The following is a 22,034-nucleotide window of genomic DNA, read 5'->3' on the forward strand; positions in this document are numbered from 1 at the left end:
AGATTAGAAACTTGAAGATAGAAAGATCCCTCTCATAGCCGAGAGACAGACAAAAGACACAGACCCAAACATTCCCTCCCTGAGCTTTTAAAAATCCGGTTTCCTGATTGGTCCTCTGGTCAAGTGTTTTGTTCCCTTTGTTAACCCTTTACAAGTGAAAGAAACATTAACCCTTAGCTATCTGTTTATGACAATTTTAGTTGCATTTTTTTTTTAATTAATTTGGTGTAGATGTGCAGCTCAGCTGGTCTTTTTCTTCTCATGCTGTGTGGAACACTTTTGAAAGCAATGGCATTCATTTAGTTGCCCAAATGGGTGAAATTGGTGAGGGACTCTATGGAAAATTGGGTCCATATAAACATTCTACATTTCTTTCTAAAAGCTTAAACTACACATACAATACAGTAAAATTTGTATTGTAATGGTTATGTCCAAATGGATAGAGTTATGGTTAGGTATTCAACCTGCACCTTTGCATTGCCTTAAGTTTAAATGTTAAGCTCCGTAACCTTAAAAATGCCTTAATATAGATTTTTTTTTTTTACCTTTCTCTATTAAATCCATCATCAGAACAAAGAATAATTAACAGGTGACACAAAACAAAAAGAAAAAAGTATGTTTCATATTAAAAGTTAATTAAATGAAAGTTAGTTAAGCTGGTTACAAAACAGGTAACAAACAATTTCTGCCCTCGTGTGTCATTGCTTGTATTAAGAAATGAAACAGTTTTTTTACATAGGTATCAGTTTGAAACACTATTGACTTTAAGACACTGTTGCACCAAGAAGATTAATTTCAGAGCAGACACCATACTGATGGCAGCCCTTCAGAAGCTGCCAAGCCTCAAAAGGGAACTAAGCCATTTACAAAAAAAAAACCAACAACCTGAATCTTCTAACCACCACCACCATTTATTCCCCAGATCAGAGCCAGACTTTTAAAGGTTTTACATCTTAGTGTCGGTCAGAAAAAAAAATGCTGTATATGGAAAAAGTGATTTTCTTAAACAGTCCAATTCCCTCCTGAGTACCACCTGCTTCAAAAAGGCTATGAAAAGAGTAGCAGCTGCTCCAATTCAAACCAAGTACACACAATGAAAGTTCCTATTGACTTTAGGAACCATTCTTCCAGTATTTTCAAAATATTTAGGATTTAGGATTACTTAATTTTTGTGCTCTTTTATAAACACGTGATGATGAAAAAAGCTGACAAAGAATTTCAACCAATGAATTGCTGTGTACTAATTTCACTGCTGTAATGCTTATTAGCTAATCATAATCATTAGCTTATCAGCTAATCCTTCAATTTATTCTGTTTGTTTTATCATGTAAATTTTAATGTGCACCTAACAAGGGTTATCCAGAACTTTACGTTGAATGGCCAATGGTCTCAGTGGTACTAATATTTAAAATTCTCAAACAAAACTACAGTATGACACAATTATGGTTTAGCAGTGGTTAAGCCATAGGTAAGGTTGTATCAGTGAATTGTGTTTAAGAAGGGACACGATGGCAACATCTATTAGCTGTTTTATTCATAAAACTTACAACTAGAGTATAAGAAAGCTTCTAATTTTCTGGATAATTATAATTTCTAGGGGAGTTATATTTTAAAATATTGTCGGAATAAAAACAAATGGTTTTATAATTTGAGTCACTAGCATCTCACTTTTTTTCAGAACCCTTTTGCAAAGATTACTAACGGAGCATCTACCTAAGCTTACAATGTAGATGACGACTGTATATCTATAGTTTATATAAATTACCAGTTTTATATTTTCCCATTTTGGAATCTGAGAAAAATGATGCTTCATAACTGATTTGAGCTATGCCTATTTGAAAGGGCCCATTAACTATATGATGGTGTTGTTTGCTAGGCACAGCTCTATGTCCGTACACTGCATCCAGTTTCAAATGACTACAGGACCATTTACTCTAATGTAAACGTTGACTTCAGTGTCATGAATTTAAAAGTGCCACATTTACAAATATCAACATTCTTTGCTAAGTAGCATCTGTGGCAAATTGCCGGTACTGTTCTGCTGGGTCTCGCGCTTTCTCTCCTCTGGGGTAGGTTCAGGGCGCTATTGCTTGCCTCTGAACCGGTTCTTAATTACTCCACTAGTGCCCTTGGAGGACGGGAGCGGAGAGGGAGGGACCTGGGCCAGCCCTCTACTCCAGGTCCCAACCCAGGGGCCCTGAGGGTTGTGGTGAACCACTTGACTTAGCGGTTCCTTCCCCTGGGTTACTTCCCTCTCCTACCCTTCAGCTTGTGAATGGCTTCTTGCCTCCCTTCTACAAACAAGCCGGGTGCCCCTTACCTAGGTTCCTTCTCGACTTCACAATTCCACCACAGCACTCCTCCAAATTTCTATTTCCTCTTATCAAACTCTTACTCTCTCACAACCTGCCACTCTGCTCCAATCAAACCTTCCCTCCTTCAACTCCCACACTGTCGACGAAGCAGGGGTTTTTTAATCACATGACTGAAGTCAAGATGCTCTAATTGGAGTCATGCTCTATGATTAATCTAAAAGCAAACTTCCTCCATTTGGCAGGGAATAAAGGCTCCCGATAACACTCTCATGCTGCCCTCTGGCTAAGCCATGTATCACACATCCTAATGTCTTAATACATGACAAGTTTTGTCAAGTTTGCAAAGGCTGTTTGTAGACTGTCAATATTCCTCTACATTCTGACCCCTCACTGCAGTTGCGCATTCACCATAAATGGGTTTTGCCATTCTTGTAAGGCAGCAATATTATTGCTCGCAATTTTTCATTTCTCAATTTAACATTTTAAAAAACTAGGAAATTCATTTAAGTATAGTTAAGTTGCTCTGCTCTACTACGTTTCCTCACATAAATGAAAAGCAAGTAAATTGTGGAGGCCAATAACCATAATTTTCTGTTATCTTCACAAATATAAAGTGCATCAACTGTTAACTAAATACTCCTTCCTGAACACATTGTTAATACCCATGGCTTTTATCAACAAACTAACAGCCTTAAATCTGACATATGTACACAGAAGAATATATAGGTTAATATAACGTATTAACTTCCTTTTTTAAAAGTGTATAATTCATCACGTTGATAACAAAAGGACATTTGGTCCTGCCACCACTCAGTCATTTAGGTTCAGACGATAGTCGTTTGTTAGTCTCGGGATTGCTAAAGCAGCAAAGAATCTGTGGACCTTAGCTGACAGTGTGAGCAGAGTTTTTGGGGTGTACTCATTCACATCATAGTGATATTCGGGAGGTTATATTCGCAAGCAAGCTTAGAGATAATGAGCGTTAGTTCTACAAGCGGGATCGAGTTGTTGAGTATGAGGTGACAAGGGCACTGTCGGAAACTGTTTGTAGTGAGCATTCGCGTCTTTGTTTAATCTGGCTGCATGTGGTGTATTGCAGATGATGAAGCTAGCGTTTCTCTTTTGCAGTTTGGCTGAATTATTTTGCTGCGGCGGCACCTTTAGAGTCTGCCTTGGTGGCCGGGATTGGTTTCTAAAATAAGGTTTTTGGTATTTGTCTTAATATGATTGTGTCCATTATCCTTTTCTGGTAAGACTGTCCAGTTTGGCCGATTGTACATAGCCGAGAGGGCTTGCTGCTATGATGGACGTAATATTAATTGGTGGACGTGCAGGTGAATGAACGGGATGGTGTGGCTGATTCAATGGTTAGGATCCTCGTGAATGGTGTCGCGGTGTAGATATGTGGGCAAGCAGTTGGCATCCGAGGTTGTTGATGGATTTGCTTCCTGAACTAGATTACTTGGACGGTGTGCAGTTTGCTGGAGAATACGTTTCAGTTGGCAGTTGTATGTGGGCGAGGACTGGCCTGCCAAGCTCAAGGCCTGTGAAAGTGTGGGATCATATGTCCCAGGAGGGTTGTAAGATCCCTGATGATAGCGTTGGAGGGGTTTTAGCTGGGGACTGTATGTGATGGCCAGTGGAGTCCTGTTGGTTTCTTTCTTGGGTTTGTCTTGCAGTAGGAGGCTTCTGGGTACACGTCTGGCTCTGTTGATCTGTTTCCTTATTTCCTCGTGCGGGTATTGTAGTTTTGAGAATGCTTGGTGAAGATTTTGTAGGTGTTGGTCTCTGTCTGAGAGGTTAGAGCAGATGCGGTTGTACCCCTCAGACAGAGACCAACATCTGCTCTAACCAAGAGCTCAAATCATAGTTGTACTGGCTGTTCTTAATATTTCTGGGTCCTTCACAATCTTTATTAACCACAGATTCATACACTTAGGAGATGCAATGGTCATTTTACAAATGAGGGCGTGTCTACATGGGGACACCCAAGAAAATTAATTCAAATTCAATGAATGTGAGAATTTAAAGTGGATTAGTTAAATGACATTAAACCCCTGTGGTGGACGCTTTTATTTAGAATTAAAATGGCATTAGTTTAGGTTAGTTTAATTCACTTTTGAATTAAGATAACACAAATTAAGGCCACTTTAATTCTGAATAAGAGCATCCATAGTGGAGTTTAATGCAGTCTAACTAATCCATTTTAAAAATTAGTTTGCATTAACTTTCCTGAGTGTCCCGATATAAAGGAGCCCTAACATAACGGCAAGGTTGCACAATGTCACTACAGGCAGAGCTGGGCATAGAATCTGTCTCTACAATGACAGATCCAAGTCTTAGCCACTTTGCCTCACAACCTTTCAGAAGAAGTGGGCCAAACTGTGTGCCTGTGTGACCCTCTCTAACACAGGGTAGATCTTCATCCCTCTAGTGGCCAAACCACCTATGAAAATTTGACACTAGTGCCTTCGTGCTAACAGACGTGGTCCTTTGACTCAAATGGTGCTAGTTCCTGCTTTTAGATTCAGAGTTCACAAATTCAGTTCTAACAGCTAACCCAAACAAGAGAGTTATTAGATTTGGCTATGTTGCCTCTAACCACTAGACAACACTCAGCTCCCAGAGACAGGAAAAGAGCCCGGGCTAGTTCATAGTAGCTGTGCAATCCAGTGGTAAAGTGTGTGCTTCGTCATGTTCTATGCACTGCTCTTAACACGAAGAACAGCATGCTTTCCCCATCAGTTATTCGTACAGCTGAAATGGAAGAGATCGAACGCTGTGGATCTGCAGGTTGCAGGTTTTAATACCTCTGGTAATCCAGGGGGAGAATAATTGTCTAAATTAGCATGAGGACAAATTATTTGATATTGGAAAACACTGAATTTAATGCAAATGTGAATGTTGTGTCAATATTTGTTTTGCTGCACTTGCAGTGTTTACATTTTGGTTAATGAGAACCAAAAGAGGGTTCGGTGCTTATTGGTAACTAGTAACTTAAAGCCCATGAGATGTAAAGTCATGTGTGTCAAAAAGCTGAAAATGGCCAAGAACTTAAAAACTGGACAGTGACGGATTGTGAATCCCAGTGATGACTGAACATTGTGATACTGTAAACAAAAAGAGCTTTCAACTATGCTTGTAGCTGTTTTTTCACTTCATACTGACTCAACAGACTTCTGGGCTTCAGAGTGATGTTTGGGGTTACTGTGTATGCTGGCTGTGTTGTGGTGTGCTGGCTACTTTGTGTGGGGGTTGTGTTGTGTTGTGAAAGTGATATGGATTTGGGTAAGTGGTGAATACGGAGTGTGTGCCAAGGCAAAGGGCTGTCTGTGTTTGGGGTTATTGTGTGTGCTGACTCTTGTATGAGTGGTTTTGAAGAACTGTGGCAGTAAAGCCAAGTAATCTGCCATCTCTGCAGTCTCCTTCGTACAACCAATGAATTGTTGCACAGAAATTAGCTACAGAGTAAGGATGTAGAGTAAATTAGAGTTGTGCCTAGTTGAGTTACCTGATATCACAATGGTCTAGGACTCTTGCCATGGCATATAAACACGCCCTGTCATGGCACAGATATAATTCATAAAGTCAAATGGCTGAGAACTTAAAAACTGGATAGTAACAGACCACAAATTCCAGTGATGATTCAACCTTGTGATATTCTGAACAAAGAGCTTTCAACCATGCTTGCACCTGTTTCCATTACTTTACACTGGATAAAACATTTCCAGCTTCAGAGTGACACACAGACAGGTTAAAATCCTGGAATGTTATTATATAGCTTTATAAAGTTTACTTGAAGATTGAAGGTTTCTCTACAATTTTTTATACCTATTTAAATAAAAGAGTAGAAAAATACCTTTAGTTAGCTGAAGTTAGTCCACTCTGAGGTTATACCAGACTGGTATGAAGGGTTTTACACCAGTATCACTTGGTTGGCATTTGCCAAACACTCCCCCCAAAACATTAGAAGAGGGAGAGATAGGGGGAGTGTGGCAAAGTAGTAGACCATGTTTAAAATAGTAGAACAATGGAGAAAATGTCTTTTGGGCAATCTACATTATCTTATCCTTGTAGAATACCTAGATACTATCACAATAGGCATTTCAGAAGTGCTAACAGAAACCTGCTACCTTGATATAACATGAATATGGATATAATGCAGTAAAGCAGTGCTCCAGGAGGGCTGCGCACTCTGGTGGATCAAAGCAAGTTCAATATAACATGGTTTCACCAATAACGCGGTAAGAATTTTTGGCTCCCAAGGACAGCGTTATATCAAAGTAGAGGTGTATACGGATTGACAGACAATGATGGATAAATAGGCGTATATTAGTTATAGAATTGGAATCTGTGAAAGCAGAGCCAGTGCTAGGCATAAGGCAGAGGTGGGCAAACCACGGCCCGTGGGACACATCCAGTCCATGGGACTGTCCTGCCCAGCCCCTGAGCTCCTGGCCCAGGAGGCTATGATCAGCCTCTCCCCTGCTGTCCCCCCTCTCCTGCAGCCTCAGCTCGTTTGCTCTGCCACTGGCGCAATGCTCTGGGCGACGCAGCTGCAGACCATGGCCTGACCCAGTGCTCTGTGCTGTGTGGTGGCGTAGCCCAGCTCTTGCCGGGTGGCATAGCTGTAGCGCTACCAGCCACTGGTGCTCCAGGCAGCATGGTAAGGGGGCAAGGGGCCAGGGAGGTTGGATAGAGGGCAGAGGAGTTCAGGGTGGTGGTCAGGGGGCATGGGCGTGGATAGGAATCAGAGCAGTCGGGGGCGGGGGGGAACAGGGGGTTGAATGGAGACAGGGGTCCGTCAGGGACAGGGGTCCTGGCGGCAGTCAGGGGACAGGGAGAAGGGGTGGTTAGATGGGTCAGGGGTCTCGGGGGGGCCATCAAGAATGAGATGAGGGGTTGGATGGGGCAGCAGGGGTCCAGGAGCGGTTGGGGGACAGGGAGTGGGGGTGTGTGGATGGGGCAGGGGTCCCGGGGGGGGGCACCAGGGAACGGGGGGGGGGGGGTTGGATGGGGCAGGAGTCCGAGGTTGGGGGCAGATAGGAGGTGGGGGGCTGGGCCACAACACCGTCCCCTAAACGGCCCTCCATACAATTTCCAAAACCCGATGCAGCCCTCAGGCCAAAAAGTTTGCCTGCCCCTGGCATAAGCAAACTAAGCAATTGCTTAGGGCCCCAAGCAGCAAAATGGTGCCTTCTATTAATTACTAGTGTGAGCTGTGGAGGTGGGCTGGCAAAAATATTCCTGCTAAGGGTCCCCGAATGGGACAGCACTGGCACAGTGTGAAAAGAGTCATGTGACTTAGAGCATTGGTGATACATTATATTGGGAACAAGCAAACTCGTTTACAGTAGTTAATATAAGAAAAAAAAATTGTTTGGGAGCAACCAGGAGAAAAGCTCACAGTTCAAGCAAGTAATTAGTGAAAATATTTTCATATAAATGATAGCAGAAGTAAGTTGCCCTCAACTTTCTAAAAGATATTGAAGTCATTAATGAGTTGCCCAAACCTTCTAATGCATTTTTGAGGTACCTGATTTACCCACTGACCTGTAGCAGAGCTGGTATTTTGACTGTACGGAATTTATTGTACTGATTCTGAAACCTAACTTGTGATGAATTTTGGAGATCTATGCATATATTGTCTACCTGATTAATTTTTGAAGACAAACCAAGTTAAATGTTCTTTAAGACAGTCTCCTGCCCCAAATAATAGGGTGCAAGTCAAATGGGTATTTGGATGAATTGCTCCATTACAGCTTAATCATTAGTGTCCATAACAGTCAGAATTTACTAGTAGATTACAGAAACTTGAAGATCTATGGCTAGAAATAAAGAACTATTAGAACTTAAGTAAGCAGCTATTTCATATAAAAAAGAACAGAAGGCCAAAGCAAAGTAGCTTTGGTGTGTTTTTTCCCTCTCTTTGCAGCTGTCACAGTTATAAAGTTGATATTTAAAAACCATGAGTGCCAAGATTTCTCATATAACTCTGAAAGTATGAAACGAAAATTATTCAGATTGTTGACAAGTCAGATTACAACAAGCAACTTCATTTAAAATGTGTTTACTTTTCAACATCCAAGAATTTCCTATTGAGCTGAGCAAACAGTAGTTATTAGGATTAAAAAAACTGCTGCAAAATATTTATTAGCATCCTAAAAAAAGAAAATAAACCCAAGAAATTATGGTATTTTATTCATAAATATAGGCACTCTTTTTTCTTAGCACTTCCCTCATGAATAATAAACCTAGTGCTTGGCCAAAGAATTTACACTGATTATTATATAAGGCACTATACATGGCAGGACATGACTATTTATTTTAGACTATACTTTAAACTTAGCATGTCTGTAAATAGATAAAACCGTAAGTCTTTGTTGTTTCTTTTAAGTGCATTTTTCCTTCCACAAGCCATATCAGTTTCAAAGACGATATACTGAGCAACAGCCAAAATGTTTGAAGGCTGAAATGACAACTGGATAGAGTTCTTCGTGCCCATCAAGTCTATCTTTACTAAAACATATGTCCAAAATTGTATACTTTCTTAGATCTCTATTCAGGAAAGTATGTGCTTGAATGCTTTCCTGAACTGGAGTCTTACTGAGTAACCATGCAATTTTCTGATCCATGTAATTATTACCATAACTATTATTGCAACTTTTGTCATACCTCTCTCCTTTCCCTTCTTTTTTATTATATGATATTTTTATTGTTTCATCTATAAATTTACATTATCAGATCTTCTGGGCAGGGCTTGTGATAGTCACTGTGTAACATCTAGCATGCTTCTGGGTGCTAAAGATAATCAATTTTTTCTTGATTTTAGCCTTTTTCTTGTTCAATTTTTACTGACACCGCTCAATATGCTCAGCGCTGTGTGCAAATGGGTACTGTGTTCCCCATTTCTATTCCTGTCTACACTAAAGTCACTCAGTAGTGCTACCACACCTTCATAATCCTCCACAAGTTCAGTCATATTATTCTAGAATACTTCTGGAGCACAGGATTCCATACGGAATCTGCCAAAAAAAAGGTCTCCCAAAAGAGCATTGCGATTTTAGCACTGTCAACGTTCAGTGAACTTTAATCAGACATGGACATATCAACAAGTGACCTCACATTACTTAATACTGAATACCTTGCCTGTATACTTTCTGAATAGGAACATAAATCCTGGAAAAACTCATCATATGCACAAAAACGAGGAGTCTGGTAGCACCTTAAACTAATAGATTTATTTGGGTATAATCTTTCATGGGTAGAAAACCCATTTCTTCAGATGCCTGGAGTGAAAATTACAGATATAGGCATAAATATGGATTGGTCCATGAAGAGGAGGGAATTACTTTACAAGTAGAGAACCAATGTTGAAGGCCAATTTAGTCAGGGTGGATGTGGTCCACTCCCAATAATTGGGATGAGGAGGTGTCAAATCTCAAGAGAGGCAAAACTGCTATTGTAGTGAGCCAACCACTCCCAGTCCCTATTCAAGCCCAAATTGATGGTGTTAAGTTTGCAAATGAATTGAAGCTCTGCAGTTTCTCTCTGAAGTCTGTTTTTGCAGTTTTTGTTGAAGAATGGCTACTTTTAAATCTATTATTGAGTGTCCAGGGAGACTGAAGTGCTCTCCTACTGGCTTTTGTATGTTACCATTTGATTTGTGTCCATTTATCCTTTTACATTGACACTGTCTGGTTTGGCCAATGTACATGGCAGAGGGCATTGCTGGCACATGATGGCATATATCACATTAACAGATGTGCAGTTGAATGAACCTCTGATGGTGTGGCTGGGTCCTATGATGATGTCACTAGAGTAGATAGGGGGACTGAGAAGGCAATGGGGTTTGTTACAGGGTTCCTCGGTTAGTGTTTCTGTGGTGTGGTGTGTAGTTGCTGGTGAGTATTTGCTTCAGGTTGCGGGGGGCTGTCTGTAAGTGAGGATTAGCCTCCCTCCCAAGGCCTATGAGAGGGAGATCGTTTTCCAGGATAGGCTGTAGATCACTGATGCATTGGAGAGGTTTTAGCTGGGGGCTGTAGGTGATGGCCAGTAGTGTTGTGTTAGTTTCCTGGTTGGGCCTGTCCTGTAGTAGGTGACTTCTCATGATATGCACAAACTGAACACAGATAGATTGTATGAAAAATATCATTTATGTTCACAATAGTGCAAATATTACACGTACAAGTTATATTATTTATTTCTAGTACTGAAGTGCCTAGTAACCACAATCAGGGACATTTCTGCATCTTAGAAGAAAACAAAGTAAAACTTGAAAATGAAACCAATACAAAAAGATACACCTCAGAAAATTACATCAAGGTGCTAGTAACTGTAGAATTTTCATGAAGTACTAAAAAGGTTTACAGGTCAACTGAGCAAAATGTCCTTTTAACTCAGTTATAGGATCAGATCACTTGGACCAGTTCATGACATTAAATTGTAATCTATTCTCATACGAGCTGTGATTGCAGATTTGCGGCAAAATAAGAACTCCACACTCGTGGAACAGATAAATAGAAGAAAACTGTCACCTTTCTTTAAAAAGTTTGCTTTAAAGGAAAGGAAAAAAAAAAAATTTGGAGGTTGTGGTAGATAATCAGATGAACAGTACAATACCGTGACCAAAAGGGTTAACACTATCCATGGACGAATACAGAGGGGAATCTTGAGTAGGAATAGAGAGTATTTTACCTCTTCATTTGGAAAAAATGGTTACTAACCTTTCATAACTGTTTTTCTTTGAGATGTGCCTGAGATTTCTTTTTCCCCTTAGTGGCATTCAGAGGACCGGCCCTAAAGTCTCTTGGAGCCCTGTGCACATGAGCTAGCATAAGGGGTGCTGCCAGGTCTGCATTCCCTCAGTTCCTTCTTGCCGGTAACGCCGACAGAGGGGTAGGAGGGTGGGTCACGGAATGGACATGAGCAACACATCTTGAAGAACAAACAGTTACGAAAGGTAAGTAACCATTTTTTTCCTTCTTCAAATGCTTGTTCATGTCCATTCCATGCTAGGTGACTCATAAGCAGTACCCCTGAAGGTGGGCGCAGAGTTCCTGGATGGGCGGATTGCAATACTGCTCTCCCAAAACTTGCATCATCGTAGGCCTGCTGGGTGATGGCATGGTAGGACACAAAAGGTATGAAATGACGACCATATTGAGGCTCTCCAGATGTCCTGGATTGGTATCTCAGTGAGGAACTCTGCTGACAAAGCCTGGCTCTTGTTGAATGAGCTGTCACAATGGCCAGAAGCAGAACCCTTGCCTGCTCTTGGCAAACTCAGATGCAGACAGTTGTCTAGGATGAGATTCTTTGGGATGACACTGGAAGTCCTTTCATCCTTTCCGCTACTGTTACAAAAAGTTGCATAGTCTTTCAGAAGGGCTTAGTATTCTTGATATAGAAGGCCAGGGCCCACCTTATGTCTAACATTCCTCATCAGTGCTGTGACGAACAATAAGCAGAAAAATATCCTGGTTGCTATGGAATTCCGACACTACATTTGGTAGGAAGTTCGGGTTGGGGCACAGCTGGACCTTGTCCTTGAAGAATACCACATAAGGGGCTTTCGATGTCAGGGCTTTGATCTCGTAGACCCTTCTGGCCAAAGTGATAACCACCAGGAAGGCAACCTTCCAAGACAGTAGCAGGAAAAAACAAGATGTCAGTGGCTCCAAGGGGGGCTCCCATGAGCTTTGACAGGACCAGGTTTAAGTCCCATGGGGGAACTGGGCTATGAACCTGCAGGTAGAGTCTTTCCAAACCCTTGAGGAACCTGACTGTCATCTCAATGGAGAAGACTGATCTGCACTATACTGGAGGATGGAAGGCCGAGATGGCTGCCAAGTGAACCTTAGCAGAGAATAGAGCCAGACCATGCTGTTTCAGGAGGAGCGGGTAGTCCAAGATGGACTGCCAGGAAGACTGGAGATAGAAAAAAGATTCTGTTCGAAGACCCAATAAGTGAAACATTTCTACTTAGCCCAGTAGGTCGCTACTTGGTGGAAAGTTTTCTGCTACTTAGCAAGACTGATTTGAGTTGGCCCACTCCTCAGTGTTCAGCCATGCAGCAGCCATGCCATAGGTGCAGGGAGATGAGGTCTGGGTGAAGGAACCAACTATGGTTTTGCAAAATCAAGTCCAGACAGAGTGGGAGCACTAGTGCAGCTGCCACTGAGAGGTCCAGAAGCATGCCAAACCAATGCTGGCACGGCCATGCCAGAGCTATCATGATAACCTTCACCTTGTACCTCTTGATCTTTAGGAAGACACTGTGAACCAAAAGGATCAGTGGTAAGGGGCACAACAGGCCATCTGTCCATGAGAGCAGAAAGGCATGGGAAAGGGAGCCCTTGCTGAGCTCGCACATAGAACAGAACTGATGGCATTTCCTGTTGTCTGGTGGCAAAACAGGTCCAACTAGGGAGTCCCCCACTTCTGGAAGATAACAGTGGTGACCTTCGTGTGAAGAGACCACTCATGGCAAGAGTAGAAGGACCTGCTGAGGTGATCCACCAATGCATTCCGGTCTCCTGGGAGGTGCGAAGCCTCAAGGTGAATGGCACGCTTCATGCAAAAGTGCCACAGTCAGAGAGCCTCCTGACACAGGGCTTAGGCTCGAGTTCCCCCTTGCTTGTTGACATAAAACATTAAGGCCATATTGTCTGTCAACACCTGCATGACGTTGCCTAAGAGCTGGAGGAGAAACGCCTGGCAGACCAAGCATATTGCCCTAAGTTCTGTGACATTTATGTGCAGGGAGAGTTCTTCCTGGGACCAGAGTCTCCCGAGATGGGCTCACTACTCCATGTCTGATGCATCCAAAACCAAGGTACCTGTTGGATATGGGGCAGCAAAAGGCACCTCCCTTCATCACAGAACGTGGGTCTCTCCACCAAGTCAGAGAAGCTAAGACAGGTGATGGAATCATGAGAATCGAATGCAAGTGGCATCTAGCCAGGGAGTAAACTGACTCCAGCCATTTCTGAGGCGCAGCTGCACATACTGCACCAGGCAGGTACATGCTGCCATGTGACCTAACAGTTTGAGGCACATCTGGTTGGTCATAAGCAGGTGAGCTTTGACCCGGGTGATTAGATCCAACATAGTTCAGAACTTGGCCCCAGTAGGTAGGCCCTGGCCTGGGCAGAGTTGAGCACTGCCCCAGTAAACTCTATCCTCTGCACTGGGACCAATGTTGATTTCTGTTAGTTTATTAACAGATCCAGCGCCCAAAGAATGGCACGTACCATGCCAATGCTGTGCTGAACCTGAGAGTGGCCTTTGATCAGCTAATTAGAAAAATATGGGTAGACTTGTAGGCTTCGACATTGAGGTAGGCTGCAAACACCACCATACACTTAGTAGAAACCTGAAGGCTGCAGATAGACCAGTGGTTCTCAAACTTTTGTAGTGGTAACCCCTTTCACACAAACCTACGAGTGTGATCCCCCCCTTATAAATGTAAAACACCTTTAAAAATATTTATTATAATAAATGGAAGTGAAGTTGGGTTTGGGGGTGTAATAAGCTTGCAATGCCCTGAGGGGTCACAACCTCCAGTTTGAGAATCCCTGTGATAGACTGAGGAAAAGCCTGGTGAATTGGTAGTAGCATTGGCCCACCACAAACCTGAGCAATCTCCTGTGCCTATGGATAGAGATGCAGAAATAAGCATTCTTTAAACTGAGGGCAACGTATTCGTCTCCTGGAACCGGGGAGGGAACGATGAAGGCCAGGGAGACTATGCGGAACCTCACTTTCTTGAGCTATTTGTTGAGGTGATACAGATCCAGGATGTGCTGTAGGCCCCCTTTGGCCTTAAGGATTAGAAAATCTTGGGAGTAAAACCTTTTCCGTCTCAAGTCTCGAGGAACTTTCTCTAATACCCCCACATGGAGGAGGACTTATACCAAGAATCTGCTCATGAGAAGGGTCCATGAAGAAGGATGGGGTTGCAGGGGTGGGAAAGAGGAAAACTGCAGGGTGCAACCAACTGTTACAGTACTGAGCACCCAACAGTACAATGTTACATAGGCAGTCCAAAAGCCAAAGGGGGGATAGATCCTGAATTGAGTCTGGTATGTCATCCTCAGGTGTGCCTTCAAAAGGCCAGCCTGGTCCCACTGGGGTACCTACTTGAGCCTGACTGGGAAGCTGAGGTAGAAGGCAGGGGCTAAGAATATTAATAGCCCTTTCTTCTTTTATAGGGTTCCTGCTTGGGAGACCCCAAAAACCTGGGAGGCTGTTGAGGCCTGAAATGCTTCCTGGAGGCCAGGGGCGTAAACAGGCCTAGGGAGCAAAGTATGGCCCTTGAGTCTGAGGTCATGAAGCTTGGAGTCTGAGAACAGGGAGGTACCCTTGAGGCAGAGTTCCTGGATGGACTACTGAATCTCATGTGAGAGACCCGATGACTGGAGCCACAAACAGTGCCTCATGGTGACCGCTGACACCATCATTGTGGCTGCTGAGTCAGCAGCATCCAGAGCTGCCTGGATGGAGGCCCTGGCCACCGTCTTGCCTTCCTCCAAGATGGGCATGAACTCCTGCTTCGACTCCTGTGGCCGGGAGTTCTTTAACTTGACCATTGAGTCACACAGGTTAAAATTATACTTTCCCAGCAAAACCCTGCTGGCTAGAGATACAAAACTGGCGGCTGCCCGTGGAATAAACCTTTCACCCAAAGAGATCCAGCCTCTTAATTCTTGGAGGTGGCCCTCAACTGCCCTTGTCTGTCCTGCTAGTTTGCAGCAGACACCACCAGGGATCCTGATGAGGGAATGTGAGTGCAAGTATTCAAACTCACTGGCTAGTACATAGTACTTCTTCTCTGTCCTTTTTGAAGTAGGCAGCAGAGACCAAGGGGTCTGCCATAGCACCCTGACTAAACCCAACACTGACAGTGGCCCTGCCAGTCAATGAGGCAATCAGGCTCTGCGTGGACTCCTTTACTCCTAGGTTTCCAGCCACAAATTTTGTGGTGACATGTTTCAGAAGTTCTTAACAGACCCTGAAGTCATCTGGCAGAAGCGGGTTATTAGGACCTGCAACTGCCTCATCCGGGGATGATGAGAAAGAAGGATAGCACCGTAAGAGGGGCTGGTCCTTTCTTTTCCACCTGGACTACTTTCATTGGGGCCACTTCAGTGACCTGCGTGCAGGTCAGTACTGGAGTCGGGGTCCAGTGCTGGGGTCAGTGGCTTGTTTCTCGGACACTACCGAATATGAATGCTGGAAAGGGGGTCTCGGTACCAGGGGAAACCACCATATGTTCCAATATTGCCACTGCATTGGCCAATGGCCCGATGGCCAAGCTCCAGCTGCAGGGCTGGTACCGAAGTCCAGTGCGTAAGTTGGGTATCAGTACTTTTCTGGCAGGGCAAAGGATTGCCCCTCTGACTCCAAAGAGGACTCTTCCCTGGGAAACCATGGCAGAGCTGTACCCATTTCTGCCTCCAGGCAGTGCCGGGAAAGTGGTGACTGATGCGAGATTGGGGACTGCTGTGGAGAGGCCATGGAGAGGCTTCCTCCGGAAGGTGCCACAATGGTCGGAGCTCCCCACCCCTTGAATCCTTCTATCCCCAGAAGTTCTGTCCGGCAAGGGGCTTTGGAGGTGGGTAGTACCGGAAGGGACATCAAATCATTTGCAGTTGAGGTAGTCCACAGGCGCGAAGTGCCACAACCACTCTCAGGAGTCAAAGGTGGGACCCAGACCGGGCTCCATACCTTACGCAGAGTTGTCAGAGTCAACCATGGATCTGGGAAGGATGAGTGGCCCAGCACAGGTCTCACTTTGTCAGCTACTCCCCACTTGTCCCTCTTCAGCATCAGAGAGCACCCTCTCTTGGCACGCTGTTTCTTATGATTCTTCCTGTATGGAGAACGGTGCCAGGAAGAGCACAGTGCCAGTGGAGCACTTCGTACGGAGGCCAAAGTTCTGATTCAGAGCAGCAAAGCTCTGAGGATTATGTGAGGGCTGCCTCCATGAGCAAAGTCTTCAGACAAATGTCCCTGCCTTTCTGAGTGTGTAGTCTGAAGTTCCTGCAGATCTTGCACTTCTTCTTTATGTAAGCTTCCCCAAGGCACTTTAGAAAGCTCAAATGCGGGTCATTCACAGGCATGGCCTCCACTCACCGCAGGAGATAGCCTGAGATGATGCCCCTTGTTGACTGGGACCACTATTTACACTACCTACACTAATACTAATTCATAACTAAATACGCCAACTACAAAAACTATATACAATGGACTACAGAGTCCAAACCACTGGGAAAGACTTTAAAGAGCAAGAAGGTCATTCCAAGCAACCGTCACAGGCAGTAAAAAGGAACTGAGTGGATGTGGAGCTGGCAGCACCCTGTATACCGGTGCACATATGCAGGGCTCTCAGGGACACTGGGGCCGGTCCCCTGGATACCACTAAGGGGAAAAAAATCTCTGGCAACTGTGCATGTGGCACGCACAAACCTAGCACAGAATAGACATGAGCAAGTGCTTGAAGAAGAACTGGTGCAGCCACTGCTTGAATACTGTGACCACAATTCAAGAAGGATGTGGATAACCTGAAGAGGGTTCAGAGAAGAGCCACAAGAATACTTACAGGATTAGAAAACAAGCTTTATTGTGACAGACTCAGGGAGCTCATTCTGTTTAGCTTAACAAAGAGATGGAATAGGGATGACTTATCAGTCTATATGTACCTACACAGGGAACAAAAATTTGATAATAGGCTCTTCACTCTAGCAGACAAAGGTATAACTCGATCCCCAGATTGGAAGCTGCAGCTAGACAAATTCATACTGGATATAAAGGTGACAATTTTTAAGTGAGGATAATTAACTACTGTACAATTTACCAAGGGTATTGTGGATTCTCTATCAATAGCAATTTTTAAATTAAGAGTGTATTTTTTTTTTTTTAAGTTATGCTCTCATTCAACAGGAATTATTTTGGGAAAGTTCTATGGCCTGTGTTATATTGGTCATGCTATGCACTCACAATGATTTTTCTGACCTCGGAATCCATGAATGTATGAATATTCAACTCCAGAATTCAAATTATTTGTATTGTGGTGATGTCCTGGGACCCCCAATAATGGATGAGGGCCCCATTATGCTAACAATTTTATAGTGTATGCCCTACAAGGTCTTACAATTTAAATATAAGATAAGAGACAGCAGGTGGATAGACAGACAGACAGACAGTGGAGTACAAGGTAACTGAGACAAGACTAGTATGCATGAAAAACAGTTGTCACCATGCATTAGGTATGTAGTTATTGTTGAGCTTTTTGTATGCATCATGAAAGAAAATAACTTTAAGGAGCAATCTGAAGGAAAGCAATGATGTGGCTTTCTGGATGTTTAAAGTGAGCTTCTCCTATACATGAAGGTCAGCATGGGAGGAAGTATGACAGTTCTTGTGTTAACATAATGGACAATAAAGGCTGGCATTACTGGCAGAAGTCAACATCTCGAGGGCGTGCAAGAGATGATATTAAAATAGGCCATGAAAGGCTTTAAAAGCAAAGATGAGTAGTTAATGTTTCATGCGTGGAGAAGAGGGAACCAGGGAGGAGTGTTTTCATGGCTCATTCTTTCAACTATCTTTGCTGTTGTTTTTTAAATGGAGATAACTCAGGCAAGGTAATATTTATCAAGGCAGGAGACAGAAAGATGTAACAGTACTAGAGATGCAAGATGAGGACCTGGGTGACAAATTTCTCTGTATGAATGGAGGGAAAAAAAAAAAAGACAGAATTTTAGAGATGTTTTGCAGGATAAAGCAGCAATATTTAGAAATGATCTGGACATGATGTCCGAGACAGGTCTGAATAGAAAATACCATGAAGGTTACAGGTCTGAGGACCTTGAAGGCTACAGGACAGGGAGGATGGTGGTGCTGTCCATGGTGACTGAAAAAGGAGGAAGACGGGGTTTAGCGGTAATGATTTAAAAGCTCCAATTGTTAAGTGGTTTGAGTATTGGCCTGCTAAACCCAGGGTTGTGAGCTCAATCCTTGAGGGGGCCATTTAGGAATCTGAGGCAAAAATCTGTCTGGGGATTGGTCCTATCTTGAGCAGGGAGTTGGACTAGATGACCTCCTGAGGTCCCTTCAAGCCTGATATTCTATAATTAAAACTCACTATTACTTGGCTTTAGGAATCACTCTTTTAAATGCTCAAAATAGTTAGCTCCAGAGAAAAGTATTATGAAGTGAGTAGACTGTTTTTATTGGTGACTAGTATCATTTAAACACTATTTATACAGGTAGAAAATGCTGTCAGAGATTAACCGTGTACACCTCTACCTTGATATAACACGACCCGATATAACACAAATTCGGATATAACGTGGTAAAGCAGTGCTCCAGGTGGGCGGGGCTGCACACTCTGGCAGATCAAAGCAAGTTCAATATAACGCGGTAAGATTTTTTGGCTCCTGAGGACAGCATTATATCGAGGTAGAGGTGTACTCACCTTCCTTTACCATTTGTCTTCACCTCCCACAATCAGCTGGGTACAACTCTGTCACCTTTACCTTATGCATCTCTTTTGAGACTTTTTGCAACGGTGTGGGTGTTTCACTGCTGACAATGTATTTTACAGCACAAAATGCTCATCTATTTGCATATGGATCAAATAACTATAGTGGTAACATGTAATATAATGTAGCCAATTAGTTCACTTTATTATTGAATTGTGATAAATTATTGGGATTAACACGTATGCTATTTCATATGTAATCAGTGTGTGATGAATAGATTTAAGTTGTAAGTACAGGTATAGATAGAAGTAGGATAGGATCATAGGAGTATTAGACATATAAGAAAGATAAGGTTGTAACGCACGGCCTACAGGCTGAGACCTGTACGATTTCAGCTTAGCCATACTAGGCCTTAGGCCTAACAAGAGTTGACATAAGTAGCTTACCCAGAAATAACCCTGTAAAAGTAAAGTTACAAGATTATTATAAAGAAAATGTCAGTAGGTGATGTTTGGGAAAATATATTGCAAATGTAGCCATCTAGACTGCAAGACACCTGACTCTAACATCATTGTGGAAAGTTTTGCTCTCCCCACAGGTTACCATGGGAACATGCTTACATAGATACTAATGAGACTAAAGGAACTAAGAGAACCACCTATGAAAAGCAAGGCATCCCAAAATGTATGAGATGTGGAAGGACAGAAAGAAAAGAGGGTTGGAACCGTCATGCATATACATACGATGGTAGATGTGGTCATAACACAGGATAAAAAGGGTTTGCTGCTATGGACAGGGTAGTAAGACCCCATCAGAAAAAAACCCATCTGTCAGGATCCCACCAATGGCAGTAAGGGCCAAAGCAGGGGGAAAACCTGAGGCTGGGAGTAGCAGAGGAGTTTTTAGTCAGATTCCAGGCCAGGGTCAATACAAAGGGTCAGAGTCCAAGTCAGGTTTTAGGTTTGAGTCAGGAAGCAAAGTCCAAATCAGGTCAAGGTCAATGCCAGGAATGGCCATGGCAGCTACAGGAGATCCACACTGTTACCTGGAAATTTTCTGGAACACTTAGTGGGTTTATATAGGGCAGGGAGCCAATGAGGATCTATGAGGCTGCTCTCTGTCAAATCCTTGAGGTGGAACTTTCCATGGACTGTGTCCACAGCACGTCTTGGGAAGGGACAGCAAGCTGGTTACATTCGCTGCTGGGTGGCAGTCTGGAGATATCAGCTGACTGGTAGCTTCACAGCCCTCGGTTCTAGACTGAGGGCCTTATATCATCAGGGAAGAACGAAGTCAGGAAGACTCTCTCCCTCTCCACTGATGACAACCTGTTGAGAGACAAACCTGACTCTCTGTAATAGGTGAGTATGAATACAGCATTGGCTATTGCATGGTTTTGTACCTGTGAATGTAACATAATACAGACAATTACTTGTGACTGCCTATGTGGTCATTGTATTCCCTCTTCCCAACCTAAGAGAATCACTAAGGGTGACTTTTACCCTGTTGATCTTACAACTCTAGCAACACAGGAGATGGACTGACTTACTAGGAAAAGTGTTTTAGCATAGAACTATCAATTCAACTGAAATAAAGGCTACAACAGATATGGGTGCTAAACAGTTCTACCCTTTTGTTTTAAAATGCTCACAAATTTTCAAAACCTTTCACTTTTGGGGCTAAAGTTTTCCATGTTTTATTTCTACCTAAAAGTTTTTTTATTATTATTATTTGTTTTAAATTTGAGCAAAACGCTGTTTTTTTTAACTAAGAAAGGGCGAAAAATTGCACTTGGGACACACAGAAATTTTCTTTACCAAAAGCAGATTGCATTGGAAACAATACATCCAGTGCACATCACCATGAAAAGTGATTTCATTTTCTGCTTTAACTGGAGGAAAGTGCAGTTTTCCCATATACTGGAAGTTCTTAGGTAATTTAAATGCTTATTACCCTATAAGACTAATAAAAACATTCTGAATTGACTTATAGCATGTCTGCTCAGTAGACCTCAGTGAATTCTGCAAAAAGCTTCCCCAAATATTCATTTGAATTTTAAATGAATTTGTTTCATCAGTATTCACATCCTTTTTTGTTGCCTTTCAGGGAACATTTATGCAACAAAATCTCACAAGGATTTGCACCAGAAGTTTGTTGATAAAAAATTAGCTTCATCCAATGAGGATGAAAGACAATAGTAATGTGACAATCTTATCCAAAATTTCAGAATATCCAAAAATAAATGTGAAAAAACTGCCATGTTAACACACAGCTAACAGAAAGAATGTCACCAAAAATATGCACTCATTTTTAATTTCAGGACTCCCTCTTCTCAGACTTGTAAAGCAGCTACAGCCTGATTTACATCTAAAAGCTATATTGGCATAGCTACGCTGGTCAGGGATGTGAAAAAAGATACCCCTGACTGAAAAATGCCCCAGTGTAGATGCAACTATGTCGATATAATGATACTTCTGTCTTAAGCTCTTCAGGAAATGAACTAAGTATAAAGAGGAGACACAACAGGTGTGTGTATACAGATAAACAGAGGTAGTACAAAGTAACAACAAGACTAATAGGACACCGTGATAAGCAATGGTTACTGCATACCAGCTGCCTAAGCATTTCAGATTTTTGTAGGCATCATGACTGATAAGAATGATGCAGGGCATTGGCTGCACTGCCATTTACTGGCTTTAGAAAAGACCAGGACATCTTGCCTTTTCACCTGAAATAAAGGTGCCACAGCACCAGGCTTCTGGAAAGAGGACAAGAATGAACATACAGAATACAACAGATATAAAGAGGTAACAATTTTTGACCCCTGAGGGCTTGTTTAAAAAAAAAAAAAAGTGGATTTGATGCTAATTAAAAGGAAACAGACCAAAAAGGAGTTTACAAAATGCAGTATTGTATTTCAACTTCATTGCGAGCCTTAGCACTGCACAGCAGTGAACACTTATAAATGCAAAAATATTCAGTCTAGCTTTTAAAAGCAGAATCAATAGCACACAACAGCGAACCAGAAGTTGAATCAGCAATTCTGCTTACCTATCTTCACCAAAACGTCGGCCAATCAAGACTTTACACTTGTCTCCAGGGAGGCAAGCAGCTAGAAGAGGCACTGTCCGTAATACTCGACTTTCCTTTAAATCAAAAAGGAAAAAAAAATTTTTTTAAAGAATAAAGGATGGTTTCTTAAACTCTTAAGATGTAGTAGTTTCTTTTG

The 22,034-nt window shown here is 42.7% G+C and overlaps 1 protein-coding gene across 1 annotated transcript in view; it reads right to left on the minus strand.

The window, feature by feature from the left end:
* Positions 1 to 22,034, minus strand: part of DTWD2 (DTW motif tRNA-uridine aminocarboxypropyltransferase 2) — a 173,870-nt gene that overhangs the window by 86,566 nt on the left and 65,270 nt on the right. The window contains exon 3 of the mRNA XM_032799671.2: positions 21,857 to 21,951. Within this exon, the coding sequence (XP_032655562.1) occupies positions 21,857 to 21,951 (95 nt within the window). The remainder of the gene's footprint in view (positions 1 to 21,856; positions 21,952 to 22,034) is intronic.

The sequence above is a fragment of the Chelonoidis abingdonii genome, chromosome 6, assembly GCF_003597395.2.
Source record: "Chelonoidis abingdonii isolate Lonesome George chromosome 6, CheloAbing_2.0, whole genome shotgun sequence".
In the NCBI taxonomy this organism is placed as follows: Eukaryota; Metazoa; Chordata; order Testudines; family Testudinidae; genus Chelonoidis; species Chelonoidis abingdonii.